The 24,016-nt window shown below is 35.1% G+C and overlaps 1 protein-coding gene across 1 annotated transcript in view; it reads right to left on the minus strand.

Annotated features, from left to right (window-relative positions):
- Positions 1 to 24,016, minus strand: part of il11ra (interleukin 11 receptor subunit alpha) — a 103,169-nt gene that overhangs the window by 20,514 nt on the left and 58,639 nt on the right. Inside the window, 7 exon segments of the mRNA NM_001113499.3 lie at positions 829 to 906; positions 5,043 to 5,199; positions 9,650 to 9,816; positions 13,311 to 13,495; positions 14,946 to 15,060; positions 17,110 to 17,270; positions 17,709 to 17,775. Coding sequence (NP_001106971.1) covers positions 829 to 906; positions 5,043 to 5,199; positions 9,650 to 9,816; positions 13,311 to 13,495; positions 14,946 to 15,060; positions 17,110 to 17,270; positions 17,709 to 17,775 — 930 coding nt within the window.

Below are 24,016 nucleotides of genomic sequence, written 5' to 3' on the forward strand. Positions count from 1 at the left end.
AAACACAAACAAAATTAAACAAAATATTAAAATAAAACAAATAAAAAATAAAACAACATTATATTGAAAAACAAAATGCAAACAAAATTAAACAAACTATAGGAAAACAAATCAATATAAAATTAAATACAACATACTGTAACAAAATAAAAATAAACAAAACAAAATAATAAAAGCAGAATAAAAAAAGTAAAACAAATTCAAATGAGTCAAATGTTACAAACAAAACAGAGCAAAATGAACACTCTAAAATCAAAACTAAAGAAACCTAACCAAAACTAAAGCAAAACACAGCTAAAATGATACAAAAGTGTAATATTAACAACTAATAATAGAGACATACAAGGCACTGTATTATGCTTTGCTTTTAAATCAACAACATCCTCATATGAATCATACAGTTCACAGAAGACGTTTAATCTGATTAAACAAATTATTTTAAATAATTAAACAGCTCTAATTATTACAGTATTCAAAATGAATGTACTTGTGCTGATAAATATGACTCTGCAACTGTACAGCATGTCCGCACGCTGAATGAACAGATATAAATAAACAGCCTGGAAACAGTTAGTTAATGAACAGCAGAATGAGTCACCCTGACTTCTGTCACTTGACCTACGTTTTGGAATGCTCTGATTGGTCAAAGCCAGATGAAGGGGGAAACTCCGCCCACCGCAAGTGACTCTTAAGCATATGGGTGTTCATAAATCAGGCTCAGATCTTAAATGCTGCAGACGCTCTGTGTTTGATCTCTGAATGTGTTACTCACATTATACTCTAAGCAAAAGCATATGCTGGATTTGGATTCATTTTTTAAGTAAATACCTGTAGACTTGTCTGTTGTCCTTACTGGATAGGACTGAAGTATGTAATCCGGTTCCTCTGTTGGCTCTTTTGGAGGTTCTAAAATTGCAAAACAAATACAATTATATGTATTTATGACTTCTGAATTATTCATGACCAGCTCCCCTGAAAAGTCGTCATGTCAGAATAAGTTTTCCTCCATTTTATTTTATTGTATTTTTATTTAATTTACATTCATATAGTTAACAGAATTACTTTGTTTATTGTCTGACAAGCAACATTAATATTGCATTGCTTATTTATTGTATAATTGTTTTAATTATTCAATATAGTTTTACTTTTTTTAAACGTTTTTCTTAGTTTTCTTAGTTTTATATTTTTTAACTTAGTTTTAAGAAAATTAAAAAAAGAAATTCAATTATTTGAATATTTAAATAATAAAGCTCAATTGAAATACATTTAAATGTTTTATTTATTTTAATTTAACTAAACTTTTTATGTTCATTTATCTAATTGTATTTAATTTACATAACCTGACCGACTTAAGTAGACTCTTTTAAACAAACACACAAGAAAAAAAATAAATAAATACTGAACGTTTTATTATGCATAATAAAAAAGTATGCTAAACATAAGTTGCCAACAACATCTAAACATAATTACCTTACTTTATTAAATTTATCAGCTTTATCAGCCTTAGAACTGCATCCAACATCCTGAGGGAACATGCTGATCTGATTTACACCATTATTACATTAGTAATCTGCAGGAGTTGATGGATGATGGCGAAAACATAGTACATTAAAACACTGGTACATAAAAACAAACAAACCCCAAAAAAAAGTGATTCAGAGTTTGAGTATTTGCATGCACTTATTTCTGATCCCTTGCTCTGATTAACCAACCCACCAACTTTACACTGAAACACAAATCTAAAGTATTAATCTTTTTATTTACTGCAATGTCTACCAAAATATCTGTTAATATAATACATGCATTTATTTTCCTTTGGCTTAGTCTTTATTTTAGAGTTTGCCACAGTGGAATGAACCGCCAACTATTCCAGCATATGTTTTATGTAACGGATGTCCTTTAAGCTGCAACCCAGTATCGGGAAACACCCATATATATTCATTCACACACGCACACACACACACACACACACACACACACACACACACACACACACACACACACACACACACACACACACACACACACACACACACACACACACACACACTATGGCCAATTTAATTTATTCAATTCACCTATCCGCTTGAAAGTGGTGACGTGTTGGTGACGCATGTAATACTGTTTCTAGGTCCAAGCGCCACTTATTTGATTAGAGACATTATTCGTTTATGATAACTTTTTATTGATATCACACATTAAAGTTAATTTTATATAAAGTCATAGTGTACTCAACAATCGCTGGGCTTGCTGCATAACAAATACCAACATTTTAACAATTTATAAAAAAATAAATCACTTTCTGGCCATTAGATATGGGCATGAGCATATGTACTGCGATCGTGATTTTCGCAAGTATTAAATTGCTTTGTAAACGTTTATTATTACCATTTTATGAGTCTCCCCATACAGCTGAATAGAGCACTTTTACCCGGAAGCCGCTTCGCGTGACGTCACACTTAACAAGCGGATAGCGCATGTCTGGATGTGGGGGAAACTGGAAGGAAACACGCTAACACGAGGAGAACATGCAAACTCAGAAATGCCAATTGGCCTGGTTGGGACTTGAACCAGTGACCTTCTTGCTGTGAGGCAACTGTGTTAACCAATGAGCCACCATTCCGCCCTTGTTAATATTATTCTTGTTAATATTATCACTAGTTTTTTTACTTTATTTATCACTTTAGTTTTTACTTACTAACCAATTAACAATCAAGCTAGCAAACATTAGTTATCATTCATCAATGATGAAAATGAATTAAAGCATCGGATTACTTTAAAGATGATAACTAGCATTACTTAAACATCTTAAAATATACAAAAAGTAAATATCTTAAATAACTTAATTAGTTATCATTAGTTAACAAACAATGAAACAATTTTCTAAACTATTTTTTATTATATATTAAGTTGTTATTGATGTAAAAGTGGTGTCTTGGTGGCACAGTGTGTAGCATGATCGCCTCACAGCAATAAGATCACATATTCAAGCCCTAGCTGGGTCAGTTGGCATTTCTGTGTGAAGTTTGCATGTTCTCCTCGTGTTTGCGTGGGTTTCCTTGGGTGCACCCCCACAGTCCAAGAACATGTAGTATTGTGAGGGCGCACTCACACTATGCTATCCGACCGTGCCCAGGCCCATTTCCCAGACCGTTGTGAATGCTCTGAATCGAGCTCAGGCGTGGTTCAGTTGGCCGGCCCTGGACCAGTTGGTAGAGTTGTGCCAGAGAGTCACATCTTGTCTTACAAATCGGGCTCAAGACGTGACTTTTAGGGGACTGTTTCATTTGGATTTATTAATCATTCTTACTGTTTAATGAACGCAAACTGTCATAGATTATTAAACCCCTTATTGCACCACCATTGCATCTTTAACAAACCTCCTAATTCCTGCAGCACGAGGACTTGTTTATGAGCGTCAAAAGTGGCTCAGTTCAGCAAAATATTTGATCTCATGTCACTGCATCCCAAACGTCTAAAACGATATAAAGAAATCTCCACTGTGCTGACCGAGAGAGCTTCTTAACCCGAACAGCGCATCATCGATGATGTTAGTATGCTCCGGCCCGAATGCAATGGAAGTGCAGGCCGTCGGGGGAGAAGGGAGGCGGGACAAGCGCGTTTAGGACCAGTTAAAGGCAACTGTACATAGTGTGACTACGCCCTGAAAGAAAGAGTGTGTGGGTGTTTGTGCTGGGTTGCAGCTGGAAGGGCATCCATTGTGTAAAACATATGCTAGGTAGTTTGGTGGTTCATTTTGCTGTGGTGACCCCTGATTAATAAAGGGACTAAGCTGAAAAGAGAATGAATTAATGAATGAATGAATAAAGGAAGGAAGGAAGGAAGGAAGGAAGGAAGGAAGGAAGGAAGGAAGGAAGGAAGGAATGAATGATGTGTTACTTTTCAATGCACACAAATATATTATTAAAAATGGAACACTAGCATTGTAACTACCAAGCTTACTAAATAACTAACAAACATTAAGACAAAAAAGGTAACACTTTAATTGATGATGAAACCTTTGAAATCATGACATGTCACAAATATGAATGATACTGTTATTAAGTGTCATTTGCTCAGTTATTTCACTTTAAATGCAAAGATGACATAGTTTGTCATGACAACTTGACATAAACAAATACATCACAACCAGCCTTTATCTTTATAATGACAACTTGACATTACCAAGAAAAAAACATGTCATAAATCTGTCATAAACATGATTGTCATGAGGCTATTATAATTGTGTCATGAATATTTTTCTTATCACTTTCTGTATTTGGCATTACAATGTCTCATTAAAAGTGTCATTACTTAATTTTTAATAGCATCATTAATATTTAATGAATTTTAATGACAAGTTTAGCTTGTATACCCTGTAGTTGAGGTGACATATCATGACATTTATAATGACTTCATGACAGTCAAGTTTATGATGGATTTATGACACGTTTTGTTGTCTTGGTAATGTCAAGTCTCATTAAAAATGTAATAACTAGACAAATGACACCTAATGACAGTTGCATTTAACATTCATGACATGTTATGTCATGATTAAAAAGGTTTCACGACAGCCTTATGAACAACACTTCAAGGAAGGCTTTAAAAAAAAAAAATAGAATACTGTCATATCTTTACATCTCCTTGTCAATCAAGTGTTAGTTAACTAAAAGTTCTAGTCAAAAATGAAAATAAATAAGTAAATAAACAAACAAACAAACAAACAAATAATCAAACAAACAAACAAATAAATAAATAAAATTACTGCACACACAAAAAAATTATAACTACAATTAATTTCTTTTAATTCCTTCATTTTCCTTTGGCTTAGCTTAGTCCCTTTTCTTTCAGTGGTCACACAGTGGAATGAACCATCATAACTTTAATTATACAACCTAAAAATGGTGCAAAACACATATGCCTGTATATCTCATTGAAACTAGTTCATTTGCAATTGTGTGTGTGTGTATGTGTGTGTGTGTGTGTGTGTGTGCGTGTGTGTGTGTGTGTGTGTGTGTGTGTGTGCGTGCGTGTTCACTGACCTGTCCAGGGTTTGGCCTCCACCATGTGACTCCACTCACTCCACTGGCTGTGGTTGATGAGGGCGTCCTGAGCTCTGATCTGGATCTGATGCAGGTGACCAATCAGAGCGTCTGTTATTATCAGACTGGTGCTCTCAGTGTCTGACTCTATGTCCACCTGAACACAGATAAACACAAAACAACATTTATCAAACAACAACACTCTTGAGTCAGATTCAGATCACTTCAAGTACTGATTTATTGCCACTGATTCATAATAATCCATTTGTAATAAATTTTACATATTTAATTAATATTAGTGCTGTCAATTGATTAAAAAAACTAATTAATTGCACTTTTTTTTTGGAAAATTAATCACGATTAATTGCATTTAAAAGACTGAAACGTGTAATTTTGGCTATTCAAATGTAAAATTAATATAAACGCAAGACAAAGACAGATTTCTTCATGTAAACAACAAACCCACAATAAACCATCAAGATCCTGGCTTGACAGCCATAATTATTACAGAAATTAAAACAGGCATGTTAATGCCATTTGAATTTCAAAACAATCAATGCCAATAAAGAAAAAAAAATGATTTCCAAGTTGGACTCTAAGTGGACTACAAAAAAAAAAAAAAAAAAATACAGGTGTTGCAGATATGGAAAATGGAAAGTTATAATAATAATAATAATAATAATAATAAAGTATTGAATACAAACAGTTGCACTCATTGTAAAGTTGTATTGCTGTAAGTTGAGAACATTAATTATAAAGTACAAACAATTTTGCTCAGTCCTTTACATTCATCCAGTTGCTAAGACTAGGAGTATCCCACAAATGCACTCTCCACCGCATCCCTCTTAGCTCTTCAGGTAAGTTGCGTGCAACTCACCCCCACCGCTCTTCAGGTACGTCGCGCGCAACTCACCCCCACCGCTCTTCAGGTATGTGACTCCCTTCAGATTCAACCCGCATGATCGCGTTCATCAAATTTGCTTAAACTAAGCGTTCTTAAGTATAGCTGTATTTCACAAGGATTCTGGCACAATAATGCGAAGCAGGCGCTTTCGTTGCGTTTAATGAGGAAACATGTCAAACTTAATGAAACATTGAAGGGCTCATGCTGAATGGCAGAGTAATGCGCTGTCTTTGACAGCTTGCGACTTCACCAGAGACTTTCTGAGTACATGTACATAAGACACCAATTCTCCTATTTTAATATGATTAAGATAGTACTCTTTTTAAGAGAGTGTAAGCAGTGTAAGCAGCGATTTGATTACCTCAAATGAGCAAAGAGTCACGAAATACGGAGGTTTTTCTTTCCGTTCACCATGCGGTATCAAATTACATTAAAACAAAAGTCGAAAGCTGAAAGTGTGCCTGGTGATGCGACAATAATTTTTTTTGACTGAAACTTGCCTTCAAAAAGTACTTTCTTGATCTTATCCATATTTCTTTGCATGTTGAACACGTCAACCACAACATTCCTAATAGCCCTACTTGGAAAAATATGTATTCATTTTCAATCAAATTGTATGATTTTGTAAAGGAACAAATCATGCATGAAATGTAATAAGCAAAATAGTAAAAAAAACAGTGCTTCATGGTTTTTAGAGTATAGTCAAACCGCATTCAGGCACGAAAAAAAAAAAAAAAAGATTATTTTATATTAAATATTGGGTCTGAATGCTCTTAGCACTTAAAAACATGTGAAAACGATAAACTTTTACTCCATTAAGGTTAAACTCTGCAGTAACTTAAGAATAATTGAGTATAGTCTATTTTGAAAATGAATATTTAGATCCATTTCTTTTCCCAGTGATGGGTTGCGGCTGGAAGGGCATCCGCTGCGTAAAACATATGCTGGATTAGTTGGCGGTTCATTCCTCTGTTGCGACCCCAGGTTAATAAAGGGAATAAGCCGAAAAGAAAATGAATGAATGAATGAATGAATGAATGATCTATTTTTCAGTGAATATAGGAAATTTATTTGGTACATTTAAACAAAACAGATTTATTAAAAAGATTTATTTATTAAAATAAAATTTTAGTTATCAAACATATTTAGAAATTGAAAGACAATACAATTAAATTTAAGCAAAATACTGCAAAAAAACTACAAAAAAAAAAAAATATATATATATATATATATATAAATATATATATATATATATATATATATATATATATATATATATATATATATATATATATATATATATATATATATATATACAATTTTAACCAAACTTAAATTTGCTTCTTTTGATTATTCCTCTTTTTAAGTTTGTATTTAATATTTTTCTATAACTTAAATTTGTGTGTACTGGATTTTGGACCGTTACCGTAAGTTATTTTATTAGATAAGCTCTAGATTTGGCTGCAGTACTTACTAATCTAATGTATATACAGAAATATAATATTGTAGAGCTTCATATTAAAAATATGAATTAAAAAGATACATTTGTGAGAGGTGAATTTATATATGCAGAGTACTGTATACTCCTAAACTGTAAAATCCCAACTCACCATTGCAGGTCCTGAGAGGCGACATTGCGATATCCATTCTAAAACAATATATCGTGCATCCCTATTGCTAGTGGTACTGTATGTTAAAAAGTATGTGGTGAGTTACATTTAAAATGTGTGCTTGTGAAAATCTTGCTTATGCTCACCTGCATGTCTTTTTTTTTTTTGTTGTTGTAAAAACAACAACATTGTAAAATATTACAATTTAAAATAACTGCATCTTAATATATATATATATATATATATATATATATATATATATATACATATATATATATATATATATATATATATATATATATATATATATATATATATATATATATAAAATTAAATAAATAATAATACTGTTATTATTATAGTAATTATTGTTATTATTAATATTATTAAAGCTTTTTTAAATTTTACATTTTTAAATATTTACAAATTTATATAGAAACTAAATGTAATAATTTTAGAATTTTTTAATGAACAAAAAACATAACAGCTAATTTTTGAAAGAGAAATCTTCTGTGATATCACAAATCCTCTCACTTTTGATGAATAAAGCACAATTAAATAAAAAAACATACTCAAAAATACATAAACCCAAGAAAAATTATACATACACTTAATCACCTTTTTTTTAACTAAATTCAACAGCAGTTTGTCCTTTTTGCTTCTGATTGTTTTTATTCAAACACTCATTCATTCATTTTCTTTTCGGCTTAGTGCCTTTACAAATCAGGGGTCGGCACAGCGGAATGAACCGTCAATCTATCCAGCATATGTTTTACGTAGCGGAAGCTCTTTCAGCCACAACGCAATGCTGGAAAACACCCACCTCATACACATACACTACGGCCAATTTAGTTTATTCAATTCGCCTATAGAGCATGTCTATGGCTTGTGGGGAAAACCAGAGCACCCGAAGGAAACCCATATGAACACATGGAGAACATGCAAACTCCACACAAAAATGCCAACTGACCCAGCAGGGGCTCGAACCAGTGACTTTCTTGCTGTGAGGCGATTGTGCTGCTGCACCACCATGGGACCCTTTATTCTAACATAGTAATCAAAAACAAGCAAGTTTTAAACTGGCTTCCCTATTTACTTATCTGATAAAGTAAACAGAGCCTTCAACAGTCCAGTGACACACACACACACACAAACACACACAAAAGGATTGGGAGACAGCAAACATCTGGTTGTCTGATGAAAGGCCAAGCAGGCTGATGTTATAGTAGATAAGATCAGCCCAAGCAGAGAGAACTGTGGGTTTCTGAGATTGTGTGTGTGTGTGTGTGTGTGTGTGTGTGTGTGTGTGTGTGTGTGTGTGTGTGTGTGTGTGTGTGTGTGTGTGTGTGTGTGTGTGTGTGTGTGTGTGTGTGTGTGTGTGTGTGTGTGTGTGTGTTTGCACTGAGAGGGTTGGGGCTCCAGAACTGTTTACTGAAGACTCATGAAATGAGGGTTGTGTGTTGGTCGTAAAGCAGGAAAATAAAAGTCAGAATGGGTACCTTGCTGGGCCCTATTGAACTTTATTATATAAGCAATAGTTTAATTTCCCCTATTATTTTAATTTAAAGGTTGCTGATTTTGTTTTGGAGGTCTCATACATTGGATTTACATGCTTAAGGGTAAAAAAGAACACTTAGATGTTTATATAATGTACAGTACAGAATCATCTATTTTCTCTCAGAATTTTAAAGTTTATTAAAGGATCCTTTTTAAGCCCCACTTTTCAAAAAGTCTCCTCCGCTCTGATTGGTCAGAGGTTTGTGATTGGTCTCCTGTTTACAGAGAATGGCTACATTTCATTCCAATTTATTTTAAGCCCTTCCCTTTGTCTCATTCCCTCAGATGTATGTTATTAATTACTTTACACGAGTGTCCACTACTTGCGGAACATCTGAATGGGGTTAAATGAAATGCTCTAAACCCTTGAGCACTTGGAAATTACACTGTTGTGATATCACAGTTGCACTGCATTCTGGAACATATGAAGCAGACTCCCTCAGTCAAAATCGAGAGATAGAGAGTATGTCATTGTTTGTGTCCAACTAACAATACAATACAACCAATAACAAGTTGCTGAGGTTGAAAGTTCTTACCTTTGACCAGTAGTTGGAGCCAATTGGCCGGTAGCGCAGTAAATATGTCAATGAAAAAGCAGACATGCCAACCAGCCATGATGGGGGACAGTTCCACTGGACCAGTAACTGCGTAGGCTCACCCTTCACCTGAGAGACTTGAACATCTTCTGGGGGATCTGGTTTCACTAAAACACCATTATTAAAAACATTTAATTATGATGCACTTTATTTTGGCCAATTTTACAAGACACTACATACATCTCTGTGTAATATTAACAAAAAATATACCTTTAATCATTTATTGCAGCTTGGTGTTTATGTGTCTTTTTTTTTATTCAAATTAGCTAATGCTTCCCGCCCCCTTTCCAAAAAAAGTGCGGAACCTCAGTAAATCAGGCAACAAAAATCTGAATTTGTATTTTGCCATTGTTTTTACAATCAACATGCCTAGGCTACTTTATAGGGTACACAACCCAGGCTCTTTACTGGCACGTACCCTTGTATACATTTCTGGACAGAATAAACGCAAAATGCGTTCCAGGAGATACTTTTTTTTTGTAGTTTTAATTTCCGTGTGTACACACAAATTTCTCTCACAAGTGCCATTCATGCCTGCTGTTCTCGCATAAAACCACCAGAGGCCGCTGTCAACTGACTGACTGACTGACTGACTGACCAACTGACCAATACCCCCAACCACCCCCTACCCTAAACCTAACCGATAATGTTTTCAATAGCACTGATTGACCCACCCACCACTTTCCCTAAACCCAACAGACAGTGTTTTAAAAGCAATCCAGAAAAAAAAAGCCTTCGCGGCTGCCTAAATATTATGACATTTTTAGAATTTACCATGTTCTCACCCTGTTATTTACTTGTTTATTTTATTTATTGGCTTTTGTTTTTGTTTTACATGCTTTCTGGAACCTTTATTCACTGGATCACCGCTGCTAGTACAAAAAGAATCTGAAGTTAGCACTGACGTCATACCACCCCATAGTGTTCATTTTAAACACATAATGCAGCCATACGTTGCTCTGGCTACATAATTCCCACTCTCCAGAAATGTATAAAGGGGTGCGTTTTCACCATGAGCCTGTGTTGGTTTAATATGTTACTAGCATGTTTAACCACATTGATAGTATACTTGTGAATTGCTAATATGACAACCCACTGCTAGCATGTTTTATATGCCATAAATAACCCATAAATACAGCACATTACTAGCATGTTTGTTGAATCAACATGTTTTCATGCTATTTCTTTTCTTTGCAAAAATTAACCATGGTTTTACTATAGTAAAACTGTAGTACATATGACAGAAGTAAGCTTGTTTTTTGTTGCAAAATGTGATTTTAAATACCAGGGTATTGAAATATCATGGTTTTGCTACAGTAATATTGTAGTATCAGTACTGCAGTAAAGCTCTACTTCAGTATACTGGGGCATTAGGACCTACTGTACACAAACCATAGGGTAAGCGCCTCCTGCTGGCTCCTGGTAGCAACCCAGTTTTCCATTGTGGTCTCCAATCCAGGTACTAACCGAACCATGCACAGCCCTGCTTAGCTTCAGTGATTGTATAGCTTCTGTTACTAAGGTTTTACTTTAAATGCCATAGTAAAACTATAATTAATTTTGTGGCTACTATAGTTTTCCTACAAAAAAACATGTAACTATGGTTTCACTATGGTTACTGCAATAAAGTCAATTCATATTTTAAGTATGATGCTAATGTTTTAAAATTTTGTTAACATGCTTTTCCACATTATTAGTATTTTTAAAGCTTTGCTAACATGTCCAAGGCATGTGCAGTTGTTTTAAAGTCTTGTCAGTTTAAACTCCTTATATTTGGTTTTCAGAGTGCAGAGACATGAAGTCATTTATTCATTCATTTTCTGCCGCTTTTCCAGGGCCATGGTGGCAAACCATCATGAACCGCCACCTTATCATGGTGGAGGGGTTTAAGTGCCTGAGTGATCCTAAGAGCTATGTTGTCGGGGGCTAATGCCCCTGGTAGGGTCTCCTAAGGCAAACAGGTCTTAGGTGACAGGTCAGAATAAGTGCGATTCAAAAACCCCTTATGAGTTCAGTGACATCAAGGACTGAGACGTCGCCTGGTATGGCGCAGCCGGGGCCCGACCTTGGAGCCAGGCCAGGGGTTGGGGCTCGTATGTGAGTGCCTGATGGCTGGGTTTTTTCCCATGGAACCCGGACGGGCCTAGCCCAAAGGAGCGACGTGGGACAATCCTCCTGCAGGCCCACCACATGCAGGGGAGCCGTAAGGGGCCGGTGCATTGTGGAACGGGTGGTAGTCGAAGGTTAGGACTACGACAACCCGATCGTCGAGACATGAAGCATGGGCACTTAAATACATGGCTCGAAAAGAAATATTTTTTCTTGGTAGCACCGGTGCTCCTAACTTCAAAAATAGTCGCACCCACCAAAAAGTATGATCACAGTTACTACAAGTTTTATATTAACAGATTTATTGCATTTGAAATCAACTCTAATCAAATCTTACAAATAAACAAAAATCTGCATGCGCTCACCAACCCTGCACGCACTGCTTGATGTAAATGAGATGAACTGAATCAACAATAATAACTGTGCTGTTCTCATGACTGGTGTCTGATATTGCACAGATGATTCTGACATATAACTTATTATTTGCATACGTCATCTTTATAGCAATAACAGTCTTTTCATGAGCTGCAATATTAGTTTCATCTTGGTGAATACATGCTCTTTAGCAATGGTGAGCGCGGTGTCAGTCACGATTAAATGATGGATTAAATGATAGAACATCTAGTGCTTAAAATGTATAGATTCAGTGGCAAACACTGTTACCTGAAAACTGTCTCACCGGCTTTATGGTGAATGCTTTAGTCATTTTCATAGCGGACATTAACCACTGGACTTCTTTTATCCACTCTTCGAAAAGTTTAAATGCTGGACTGACATTTACATGATCACTGATCACATGTGTCATTATTTTAAACTTTAGGTGGTTTCTAAAACTAAATCTGTCAGTGTTGTTTTCATTCTCTCATGTCCAGACCTTTACATTTTCACGGCTGAAGCTCTATGTCATCGGAACTGAGTGATTGACAGCTGATATTAACCAATCCATTCGCGTTCTGTATTAGAACAGTGGACCAATAAAAAGAGCTTGAAGGTGAGACAAGCGGTGCAGGCTTTGTTTACTGCAGCAAGTTGACTGGTCAAACCATTCCTGAGTGCTGCATTTGGTGTTTTTAGGTGCAAAGATGCCTAACGCATGAATGTCTCCGAAATGTTCATATGGTGCATTTTGCTGTTAAAAATGGTCGCACGACAACAGTCGCACATATGCTCCCAATATATTTTAAGGTCGCACAGATAAAATTTTAGGTCCATATGCGAGCAAAAAAATTGCAATTACGAGCGCTGAAAAATGTCTGTCACTCAGATTTGAACTAAGCACTCTTTCACAGCAGATGTAAAATACATAATTGTTTAAGTGAAAACCAACATTATGCAAACTTGTGTTTATGTCAGTGAATTTACACAGCTGGAGAACAAATTGCACGTGTATCAGTATGTTAAATTGTCTTAGATACTCTAATACTCTGTAAGGTGGGGAAGATACTACGAAAAAGAAGGTTTTAAAATAGAATAAGAGGGTTCATTGACTTACAGAGTTCACGGAGATCTATTTGGATGATGGTGGAGTTAGATCCCAGCGGGTTGATTTCAGTGATGTTCACCAGGATCTTCGAGGAGCTCCAGAAAGGTGGGTCTGTAATTGTGCACTCATTTACCCCGGAATCCTTCTGTTCACAGGGTTCACTGGGAATTTGCTTGCGGCCCTGGCCCTTCTGACTGTATGGAATCAAGTAACAGAGAGTATGTTTACATGAACACCAATAATAATTTTTTTATACAATTAAGACAATACTCTGATTAAGAGTCTACCATGTAAACAATGTTTTTTCATTAATTTAATCTGACTAAAGTCAGAAATGGAATTAGGACATCTGATGTATGCCGATTTTAGTCGCATAATTGAAGAACAGAACAGACATGTAAACACCATAATCAAACTATTACTGTCGTGTAGGATTTTCGCATTTTGCAACAGGATTTTCCATGCACGCATGGCTGTTTGACACTATTCTCTGCACCTATGAAGTCAGTGAAGGATCACAGACACCTGCATCATGAAATGCAGAGATTTTATTTCCCATACGACAGGTGGTATCATATTCCATTAAAACAATACTCTTGCCAAAATGCAGTTAAAGTCAACAAATTAAAAATGAAACACCCGAAATTACATAAACTGTAGAGTTAATTTAATGACGCAAATCCAATTATGTGCTATAACATATATATTGTTTGTTTTTTATTTTTACATCCAACAGTGTCTGGAATGGTAATATAATAAGGGGTCCTTCACATCTTTGTGTTTAAAACACAACACGCAGCACTCAGGAAGGTGTTTATTTTTATTTATTTTTATAAGCGCCATGGTGTTTTCATGCCAACTTGCTACTGTAAACAGAAGCTCATAATGCTTGCCCCACCTAAGAGTTTTATGATAGCTTCCCTTTTTACCAACTGACATTGATGAGCAGCGGCATGTTAAAAGTTCAAATTTAATGTAATTTTATTTAAATCTGACAAAGTGGCGCTTCAGAAGTTGTCTGTCATGTTTACAAAACATGTTTAAAAACAATAGAAAAGTAGTAGGCTGGAATTAAAGAATATGTTCTGTGTGAAAGCCAAATCACATGATCCACGAAGTGCAATAGCCATCAGTCAAAAAATGTCATTGCAAAGCATTAAAGTCAACCAGTCAACTAAACAGTGGAACAGTAATACACAGTATCAGTAAGTAAATATTATGTTTTAACATGTTGCTAGAATGTTTCAGCATTAGTTTATGTATCATGGTTTTTATTACATCACTAGAATTTTTAACTCACCACTACCATCTTTTATGAGACTGCTAACATGTCCTAGGTTACTTTGAAGACTTTTCTTTTGATTGGACGGAAGACGAACAGACGAATGGACAGACAGACAGACAGTCAGACAGCTAGATAGCTAGCTTGATAGATAGATAGATAGATAGACAGACAGACAGACAGACAGACAGACAGACAGACAGACAGACAGACAGACAGACAGACAGACAGACAGACAGACAGACAGACAGACAGACAGACAGACAGACAGACAGATAGATAGATAGATAGATAGATAGATAGATAGATAGATAGATAGATAGATAGAGTAGATAGAAGGAAAGAACAAGATGAAGCTGCACCTGTATGAGGCTCTGTATGATGTGGGCAAGTTTGTCCTCTTGGTTTGTTCCCAGGAGCAGGAGATTTTCATATGATTCGGCACACGACAAGACACACTGACGAAATGAGGTGGGTCTAGATGTAGAAGACAAAGAAAATCTCATGAGATAACTTCACACAAAATATCATTCAGTATCTGTGTACACAAGCCGAATCATTTAAACAGCACTGGAGAACTGTTCAGCTCATGTGATGCATTCATGAACATCAGGGCATGTACATTAATTCTTCACTATACTTTACTATTCTTCACTCTACCCTGCAATCTCACCCTTCCTATCAGGAAACTGTGGAGCTGTGATGTAGTGACTTCCTGTTAGAGGAAGTGCCTTGAGTTAAACAGAATAGGGCGTACAATTTTCTTTTGCAGCTCCCTGAGCTCAAAGGGTTTCCTTTTTACTAGAACATTTCCTGGCCTTCCAGCAATCTGTCCAATACAAGTGCCATTTCAGACACATCCAGCAATTATCAAGACTGAATGTACTTTAACCCTCCTGTTGACCTATGGGTTAAAATGACCCACGACCATTTTAACTGCAGAAAAAAAAAATACATTTCTTCTTTATGACTTTTATGACGGCATCAAAAATATTTTTCTTGACCTCAACTAAACATATTAAAATTTCAATAAATGTTATTAAATATTAATGATGCTGTAATACATTTAATTGACACTTTTGTTGAGAAAATGTAATCACAAATCTATTTTGTTTCAGTGAAAAAAACATTCAGAAAAAATTACTCATTGGATTTACTCTTTTACTTTAATGTGCCGTAAGTGCGTGCAAGCTATTTTTATGTGTTGAATTTAAACAAACAAGTGGAATTTAGCAATATTAAACTAAATATGTTTGTTTAAATTTTGCAGATATATTTTTTTTCACCCGCTTGCAGTACCATAAACGGCACCTATGATAAAAATCTTCTTTTGTAAGCTGTTTGGACAGAACTGTGTATATGTATAGTGTGTCCACAGTCATATTAGAGTGATATAACCCAACAAGTCTCTTTTTTAAAATTTCCTGACATAAAAATAGGACCCATATCCCAGTGATTTTGAGGCTCACCGCAACGTGATGTAGTATAGGGTCATAGTGACAATCTTGTTTATGACATGTATGACAAACCATGTTGTCTTGATAATGTCAAGTTGTCATGATAAAGATAAAAACAAGTTGTGATGCATTTCTTTGGATTGTCATTACCAAGGTATCTCGAACAATGCCATCTTTGCATTTAAAATGACAAAACTGAGCTAATGCCGATTAATGACAATCTCATTTATATTTATGACGTGTCATGTCATGATTATAAATGTATCATGACAATCTTATTATTACCCCATTCAAGTAAAGTGTTTCCTTCTAGGGTAACCTGATTATATTTATATAAATATATATATTTTCCATTAATTTACAATCATTTTTGACCTTGAAGGGCCTTGAAGGACCTTGAAGGACCTTGAAGTGTAACATCCAAATAATGATTATAGTGTGTTCATATAAGAAATAAAAATGTCAGCAAATGTCATTACATTCTGATAAGGCAAAAAAAAAAAAAAAAAAAAAAATTAATTCATTTATTCATCAATTTCCGGCCCCTTCTGCCCAAATAGGCTCAGACAGTTAAACTATTTTCGGTCCCCCTTTATATTAAGTGTCCTTAACTACTATGCAGTTACAAAAGATAAATACAATGTACTTAATGTGTTCATTAATGTGTTCATAACTTATTACATAACATAACTTATTACATAACTTATTGTGTTCTTCTTGAGGTGGGATATGGGTAAGTTTAAGGACAGATTTGGTGGTCTGGGTGGTTTTAAGGGTAGATTAAAGTGTAAGCAGGAGTCAACAATTTAATTATACATGTTATTACAGAAATTTATAGCAGATGTAGTAAAATTCAGGTATTTAATTTACCATAAGTACAATGCAAAACGTGTATCTTCAAAATAGAAGACATTCTAACGTGTTTATAATTTCAGTGTAAATACATTTTAGTTGAGGCCACTTAATATAAAGTGGGATCCCATTTCCCCCTCATGTATTTTATCAAATAAAACACATTGAGTGTCAAAACACAAAACAAGGGACTCTTGTATAGCTGAATTTGACTTACGTCCCAGGCGCAGTTTGATGGACTGCAGTAAAGTTCCCTGTTCATCATGGCAGCTGTAGTTACCTTCCATCGAGTGTGTGGTGTTCAGTAGCGTAAGCAAGCCCTCGTGTGTTTGCCACGGTGGTACTGAGCTCCCATTGAAGCGCCATTCCACTGGAGACCTGCCGACCCCATCCAAACTCACAGTCAACATACTCAGTAAACCTTCACCTATTTCCCTGCTCTAAGATAGATATACCTACGACAAAATACCAGCTATCAACTCCAGCTGGACTTGCGTATCATGTTACTCATATGTGTGTCATGCAAATCTTATTTTTGGCAGGCGGACTCTCTTGGATTGGGCCTTTATTGGCAAGAAATATGGATTATTCAGCAACTGCCTTTATATGAAACCCAAGCTTTGCCAAAATCTGAAGCTGGGGAAGCGAGCCCCCAGCCCGCAGTAAATGGCCTCAATGTGTCCAAACCCTATAAGGACTGGCCTCGTGCCCCAACGGAGGGGGGGTTAAGCACACTATTATCACTCCTTACAGGAAAGCTTAGCTCTAGGGCCTAATGGAGTTTTAGCCAGGCTTAATATAGACTGGAGAACATACCCGGTGTGAGAGCCTCCACATGTGAGGGTGACCCTGGAGCCCAGTCCACCGAACTGGACATCTGAAACTGAAAGCAGAAGACATGCAAGTCGTTTAGTTCATCAAGTCATTAAGCTATCAACAAGAAATGTTGCTGGTGCAATGTAAAATAGAAGCAATTAATTTTAAACTATATTTAGTGTTCCTAATTTTGGATTAGAGGGGTCTGATCTCCAATGTCAATCTGTCAAAGGTCAAAAAACACAGTGCAGCCTCAACTTTTCTTACAGTCTCTGACTATGCTCAGGCAGTTCAGAATTGCTTCCTTATTTTGGGATATTTTGCTATGTAGCCTGTACTTCTATATTGCGCGTCTATAGAAAAATAAAATAATAACCCCTTTATAAATGTAAATGATGACCCATGTGGACAAAAATGTGTAATATTGGTGTTATGATTGGTGTAATGTTTGGTTTTATGATTGAATATGCGATTAAAAGATTTAGTTATCTACGTTGGGATTCTTAACTGGATACCTCAGAACATACATGGAACAAGTTTGACTGCTCAGCTGAAATGCTGAGATGTAGGCTACTCTGTACTGGTTAATGCGAAAGCCTTTGTTTTCATTATACTCACTCACTTAATTAAGGCTTATTCTTGTTGATTAGAAGGAAATTAAAATTAAATTAAATACAGATAAATTAGCATTAGGCGTTGTTAAAAATTAGTGCAGTTTTAGGTTTGATAAGTGTGAAAAGATGTCAAGCAGTATGTGTAATTTTGTTAATCCATTTTCTGCAAACGCAAGACATAAATGTCATCTATAAAAGGCAGAGTGTGGCCTCTGTTTTGAGGCAGTTCCCACTATGCTATGGATTTGACTTTTTGTTGAAATGAGTAGCTGCAAAACCACACTGCTAGTGAAAAAGTCAGCACACTTTCAAGGAACAAACCTCTAAATGGGTCTATAAAACCTGAACATACCTGCTGAAGATACTTCAAAAATTGTTGTGTTGCCTTAAGTAATACAATCTTTGATAAGATTTCATAAAAATGCAAACTCTCCACATTTATCACGGCTTTGTCATTAATAATTAATGGTGTAAAATCATTTTGAACATCAAAATCAAACAGAGTTTCCTTTTGTTTAAAGAGCCTTCGAAATTAAATGGTGAGTTCTGTTCGGTTAACGCCTGATTTCAGTAGTCAGATTTGGTATTGTCAATTATTAAACTAATTATTATAGTATCACCTGCATTTTTTGTTCAACAGATTTGATGTGTGAAACTCAATTATTAGTGCAAATGGAATACAGAACTAGTCACAGTACACAGCCTTGTGTATACGCTCATTCTTATAGGGCTTGAGGTCATATTGTAAATTTTGACTACCTGTGACCTATTTTGTAGAAAATCCTGAATACACATGGCAAGCTAACACATATTATTGCTGGAACAATTGTGTTAGATGCTGATTTATAATCAGCGGTTCATTTCACTGTGGCAATCCCTTAGACCTGGGGGGTAAAATAGTATCAATATGTAATGACTGAACACCATTGTCAATAATGATAAAAAAATAAATAAAAAAAAAGAGTTGGTATGATTTTTTCGGTATGAAGTGCTTTAGCTTTATTAAAATGTGGCTGCTGAGCATGCACCTTGGAAGGAATGCAAGTAGGCTTAGGGTTATTTCCAATCGAGGCACATGGCTTGGCACAGCACATGATGCATGCGCATTTTATTTGCTTCAAATTTTGTATGCAATATACACATTTCGGTAATAATGGCAGACTCAGACAAACACAGCAGTGCTTTTTCATTCTCTTCATAAATGCAAACTCGTTTTAGAATTGCAGCAATGGTTTGTTTGTCTGAGAAAATCGTTGAAGATCGCCTAGTAATGAGAGACACCAGAGGAGCCCGAGCGTAAACCACATTGAAAATGGTGAAGAAAAACTGAATCCACATGTAACACTTTTCATGTGCTTTTGGACACAACACGTGAACAGATTTTGTTGAGTTTCGCCACCTCAGGTCAGAATAACAACACTGGCAAAATGCCATATATAAAAGTTAGAAGATTGTAAATAAAAAAGGATGTAAGGATGTCGCCAGAGTGGCTTTTTGGTTTCTTTTCTTGTGCAACCCAGCCACTAGCTCCCCATCTGAAAGAGTTTTTTTAGCATGGGGTAATGTAGTCATTCAACTTCACAATTTCTAAGGCTGCAGTCTGTGTTTGAATGATGATGGTTGATTCCTTTACTTGAAAGCTCAGATTTGATTATCATAATTTGCTTTGTTAATAGAGTTTGTGGTATACTGTGATTATTATAGACACCTTACAGATGTTGATCAACCCTAACATTGGCTTTGATTGTTCAGAGTTTACACTTTGTAAGACACTTTGTTAATATTTGATTTTGATATTGATAATTAAAATAATATTGTTAAATTAAAAGAAATGAATCCCAATATTCCCAAATGGTTTGTAAAAATTATTCTTTAATTATAAACAATGAAGTATATTAAACATTTTATTGTGATATATTTTTTTTCTGTATCGCCCAGCCCTACAACCCCTGATAAATAAGGGACTAAGCCGAAGGAAAATGAATGAATGAATGAACGGACGAATGAATGAATGAATGAATGAATGAATGAATGAATGAATGAATGAATGAATGAATGAATGAACGAACGAACGAACGAACGAACGAACGAATGAATGAACGAACGAATGAATGAATGAACGAAACAATGAATAAATGAATTGAATGAATTGAATGAGAGATCTATCTTAAGTGGCAGTTGTCTCAAGGTAATGCAAGATTGAATGAAGACACAACGCAACAGCATTATCAACATCATCAACATCATCATTTATAGTGATTTAACAGATTCTGCTCCCTGACAGTAAAAAGACAAACCGGTTCTGAACGAGTGGCACTGTTGGCAAAGGATTGGTTTCAGCTCTGGCATAAACCCAATTAGAAAAGTTTCAAATAAACCCAAATATTTTCACAAGGGGTCAGCTACAGTAAGACACATTACTGTTTTCACAAGGTATTAACATGCTTATGTTATTAAGTACACTTATGTTCCTTTTTCTATTTTAAAATTTAAATGTTTAAGTTGGAAAGTTGACTAGACTTTTTTTTTTTTCAAAGGGTCATATTGAATGTAGTTTAACTGCAAAAAATCATATGCAATGTGAAAAGCTAAAGTTTCAAGGGTCGCTTCCCCTAAAATTGCACATCCTTTCATTATTTATAAGCCCAGCAGGGTTTCTATAGCAAGAATTAAGGTGTTTATGTTACAGTGCGTTTCTGCATAGTCAGATTTCAGTATTTATATCAGGGATGTACTGCCATGAGTTAAACAAAGAGACACACACACACACTAAGTGTGGCAGCATTCCAGTGCCCAGGGTTTAACTGCGCTCAAGAAACACTCATGCTCAATGTCGGCTTTCAAAAAATACTGGCAAAAGCATATTATTTGAAATCCCACCGCATTTCTCAAATTTCTCCCTCTCTGGCCAACTAAATTGCAGCCATAACACACACACACACACACAGAAAGAAAGAAAGAACAGAGTTGCATGCATTAATTGAGCAATCCATATGCAGGGCAATAGAGACTGGGAATTTAAAACAGAGATGTTTATTGTTCTACAAAACAAGGCTACGGCTATATTCCTGCGATGGATTAAAATTGAATTTTGCAGATGATAAATCAGTTTGTTATCTGGCATAGCTGTTCAGAATAATTTCATCATGATTGTCTAAATGAGGACACGCTAGAGAGACTTCTGATGAGTTTCATATGCTGGAACACAAACCTAAACACTTGAGGCAACCAAACTGAATGATAACAATTTAGAGTATATTATAATTAAAAACAGTTCTTTTCCATTTTAATCATGTTGCACAATACTATGGTTATTATGTTTTAGTTTTTTTTTTCTAAAGCATTACTGTATCTTAGTGATTTTATAGTGCAAAAGTATAAAGGCTTGTGTTTCACCTTTAGATGTTTTTTTTCTTAAAATTCTTAACAATATCTAAAATTGGAATCTTGTATTATGATTCTTTTTATCATAAATTTGTATCTTCCCAATTCCAAAAAACTAAATCAATATATTATAAATAGTCTATAAACAATGGCAAGGAATAAACTTATAGAGCCCCTATTATGGGTTTTTGAAATGAACCTTTAATGCAGCATGAAACACAACTCTAAGTGTAGGGCTGCACAATATATCGTTTCAGCATCGAAATCGCGATGTGCGCATCCACGATAGTCACATCACAGGAGGGTGCGATGCAAAGCAAAAAAAAATAAATTATATATATATATATATTATGGGTGGAGCCGAACCGGAATACGGTATTCGAAAAGCACGAATAGCGTGTTTTTACGAACGCTTATTTCAAACAATACTTGATAAATTATTTGTATTTGGGAACAAGAAAAACATTATATCAAAAAGCTGCGTTTCCTCATGAGACCGCAGTGCATGCCCGCATGAGTGAGTGAGTGAGTGAATGAGTGAGTGAGTGAGTGAGTGAGTGAGTGAGTGAGTGAGTGAGTGAGTGAGTGAGACGTTCAGGAGTTGGTGGGCGGGGTGGGGCCGGGGTAAGGAGACTGAGCAGGCTGCTTCTCTATACAGCAACAGAGAAGGCTTGGCAGAGCGAAAAATACTTTACTGCATTACTATTTTTGTTTATTTTATCATACTAAAATAACACGTGACAGAAGTTCACTCAAAAGTGAAAGTTCTTTCTGTCATTAATTACTAACACTCCTGTCATTCCTACTACTTTCAGAACATAAATTTTGATATTTTACCATATGAAAATGCAATGCAGTTATGAAAATTGAGAAATTAAAGCAATAGTGCAGAGATCTGGTCCCCGCGTCAGGTCAGGGTGCACCTGCAACCTTAAAAACGCAGACGCGGAGGCGCACCAAACTCACACGGGAAAGAATTGGGCATTCAATTCTTGTTTTAGTGAAATAATTCTTTAAATACAGCTCTTTTGATCTCTAAAGGGGAAAAAACGCAAAAGAAATTTGTTGTTAAATTAATTTTAGCAGAGACGCAACTGCCTGTCATTTTCACATTCGTTTTTCAGTTAGGGATTTGGTCTATTAGAGTAACCTAATAAAATTGTTTTGTTGGACACTGTAGTCTACACAATAATCAATATTAAAATTTATTATATACATTAGCTATTATTAAAACTAAACTATACAATTGATAAAACAAAACCCTTTTTAATGTTTGCTTTCATTTCGACACCGCTAACAGTTGTAATAAGAAACATCACATTATGCAGAAGCAGTCTCAAGTTAAAAACACCTTTTGAGTTTAAAGATGATCAGCCTGCCAAGTCAAGTTTACAGTGTCATAAATGAAATGGGTAGCATGAGTAAAGGGGATTTGCCCAGCACACAACCTCATGCGCTGCAGGTAGGCTGAATGATAATCTTTAAAATTATATAGGCCTATGCAATACAAAACTTTAAACATTTATTTATTTTTTAATGAAAAGAAAAGAAATCAGGAGAGTAAAATATCATTTATACCACTGGTCTGGCACTGATACTATTGTTTGTATCGAGAAGGAGGGGAAAAAAAGCAGATGAAAACCTGGCTGGGGAGACAATGACAACATATCAGTTCTTCAGCAAAGATCACGACATCATTGTGTTGCGTTTATCATACAACGCAGTTCGTGTTTATATTCATTAATATTAACTAGTATTAATTCTCTCTCTAGACTTAGTTTTAGGGCTTGTTCTTGTCGGCGCAATATAGCCTCGGCTTATTGCACGTACGAATCCGATTGTGAAGAATGATTAAGCACTTGCATTTTTTATTGCATCCTTTCGCAAGTTATTCATTTATTTATTTTTTTAGGTGGTGAGAACATTATTTACTGGCAAACATGTTCCTCGATCTCGTACATCAACAAATAATGTAGCCTACCTAAGTTAATTTACCTTTTATGTAAAAATTAAGGAATAACTTAATTAAATATTAATAAATAAAACATCCGTATAAACGTACATGTTTATTTTTTACTTTCGTTAATAAAACAACATAAAACTGTTTATAAATATTGTAGTTAAATATTAAATTACTTTAACTGTTTGAAACCGTATAATAATAACAATTAAACGTTAAATTTTTAAGAACTTAACAAATAGCCTAAATGGCACTTTACTAATCAGTGTAATAATAATATAAATATTAATAATTATAAGTAAAAAAGAAAATATTAACCTAGTAACAATATAAGTCAGATGTTTAAAAAA

The sequence above is a fragment of the Danio rerio genome, chromosome 10 (genome assembly GCF_052040795.2).
Source record: "Danio rerio strain M-AB ecotype USA chromosome 10, GRCz13ab, whole genome shotgun sequence".
In the NCBI taxonomy this organism is placed as follows: domain Eukaryota; kingdom Metazoa; phylum Chordata; class Actinopteri; order Cypriniformes; family Danionidae; genus Danio; species Danio rerio.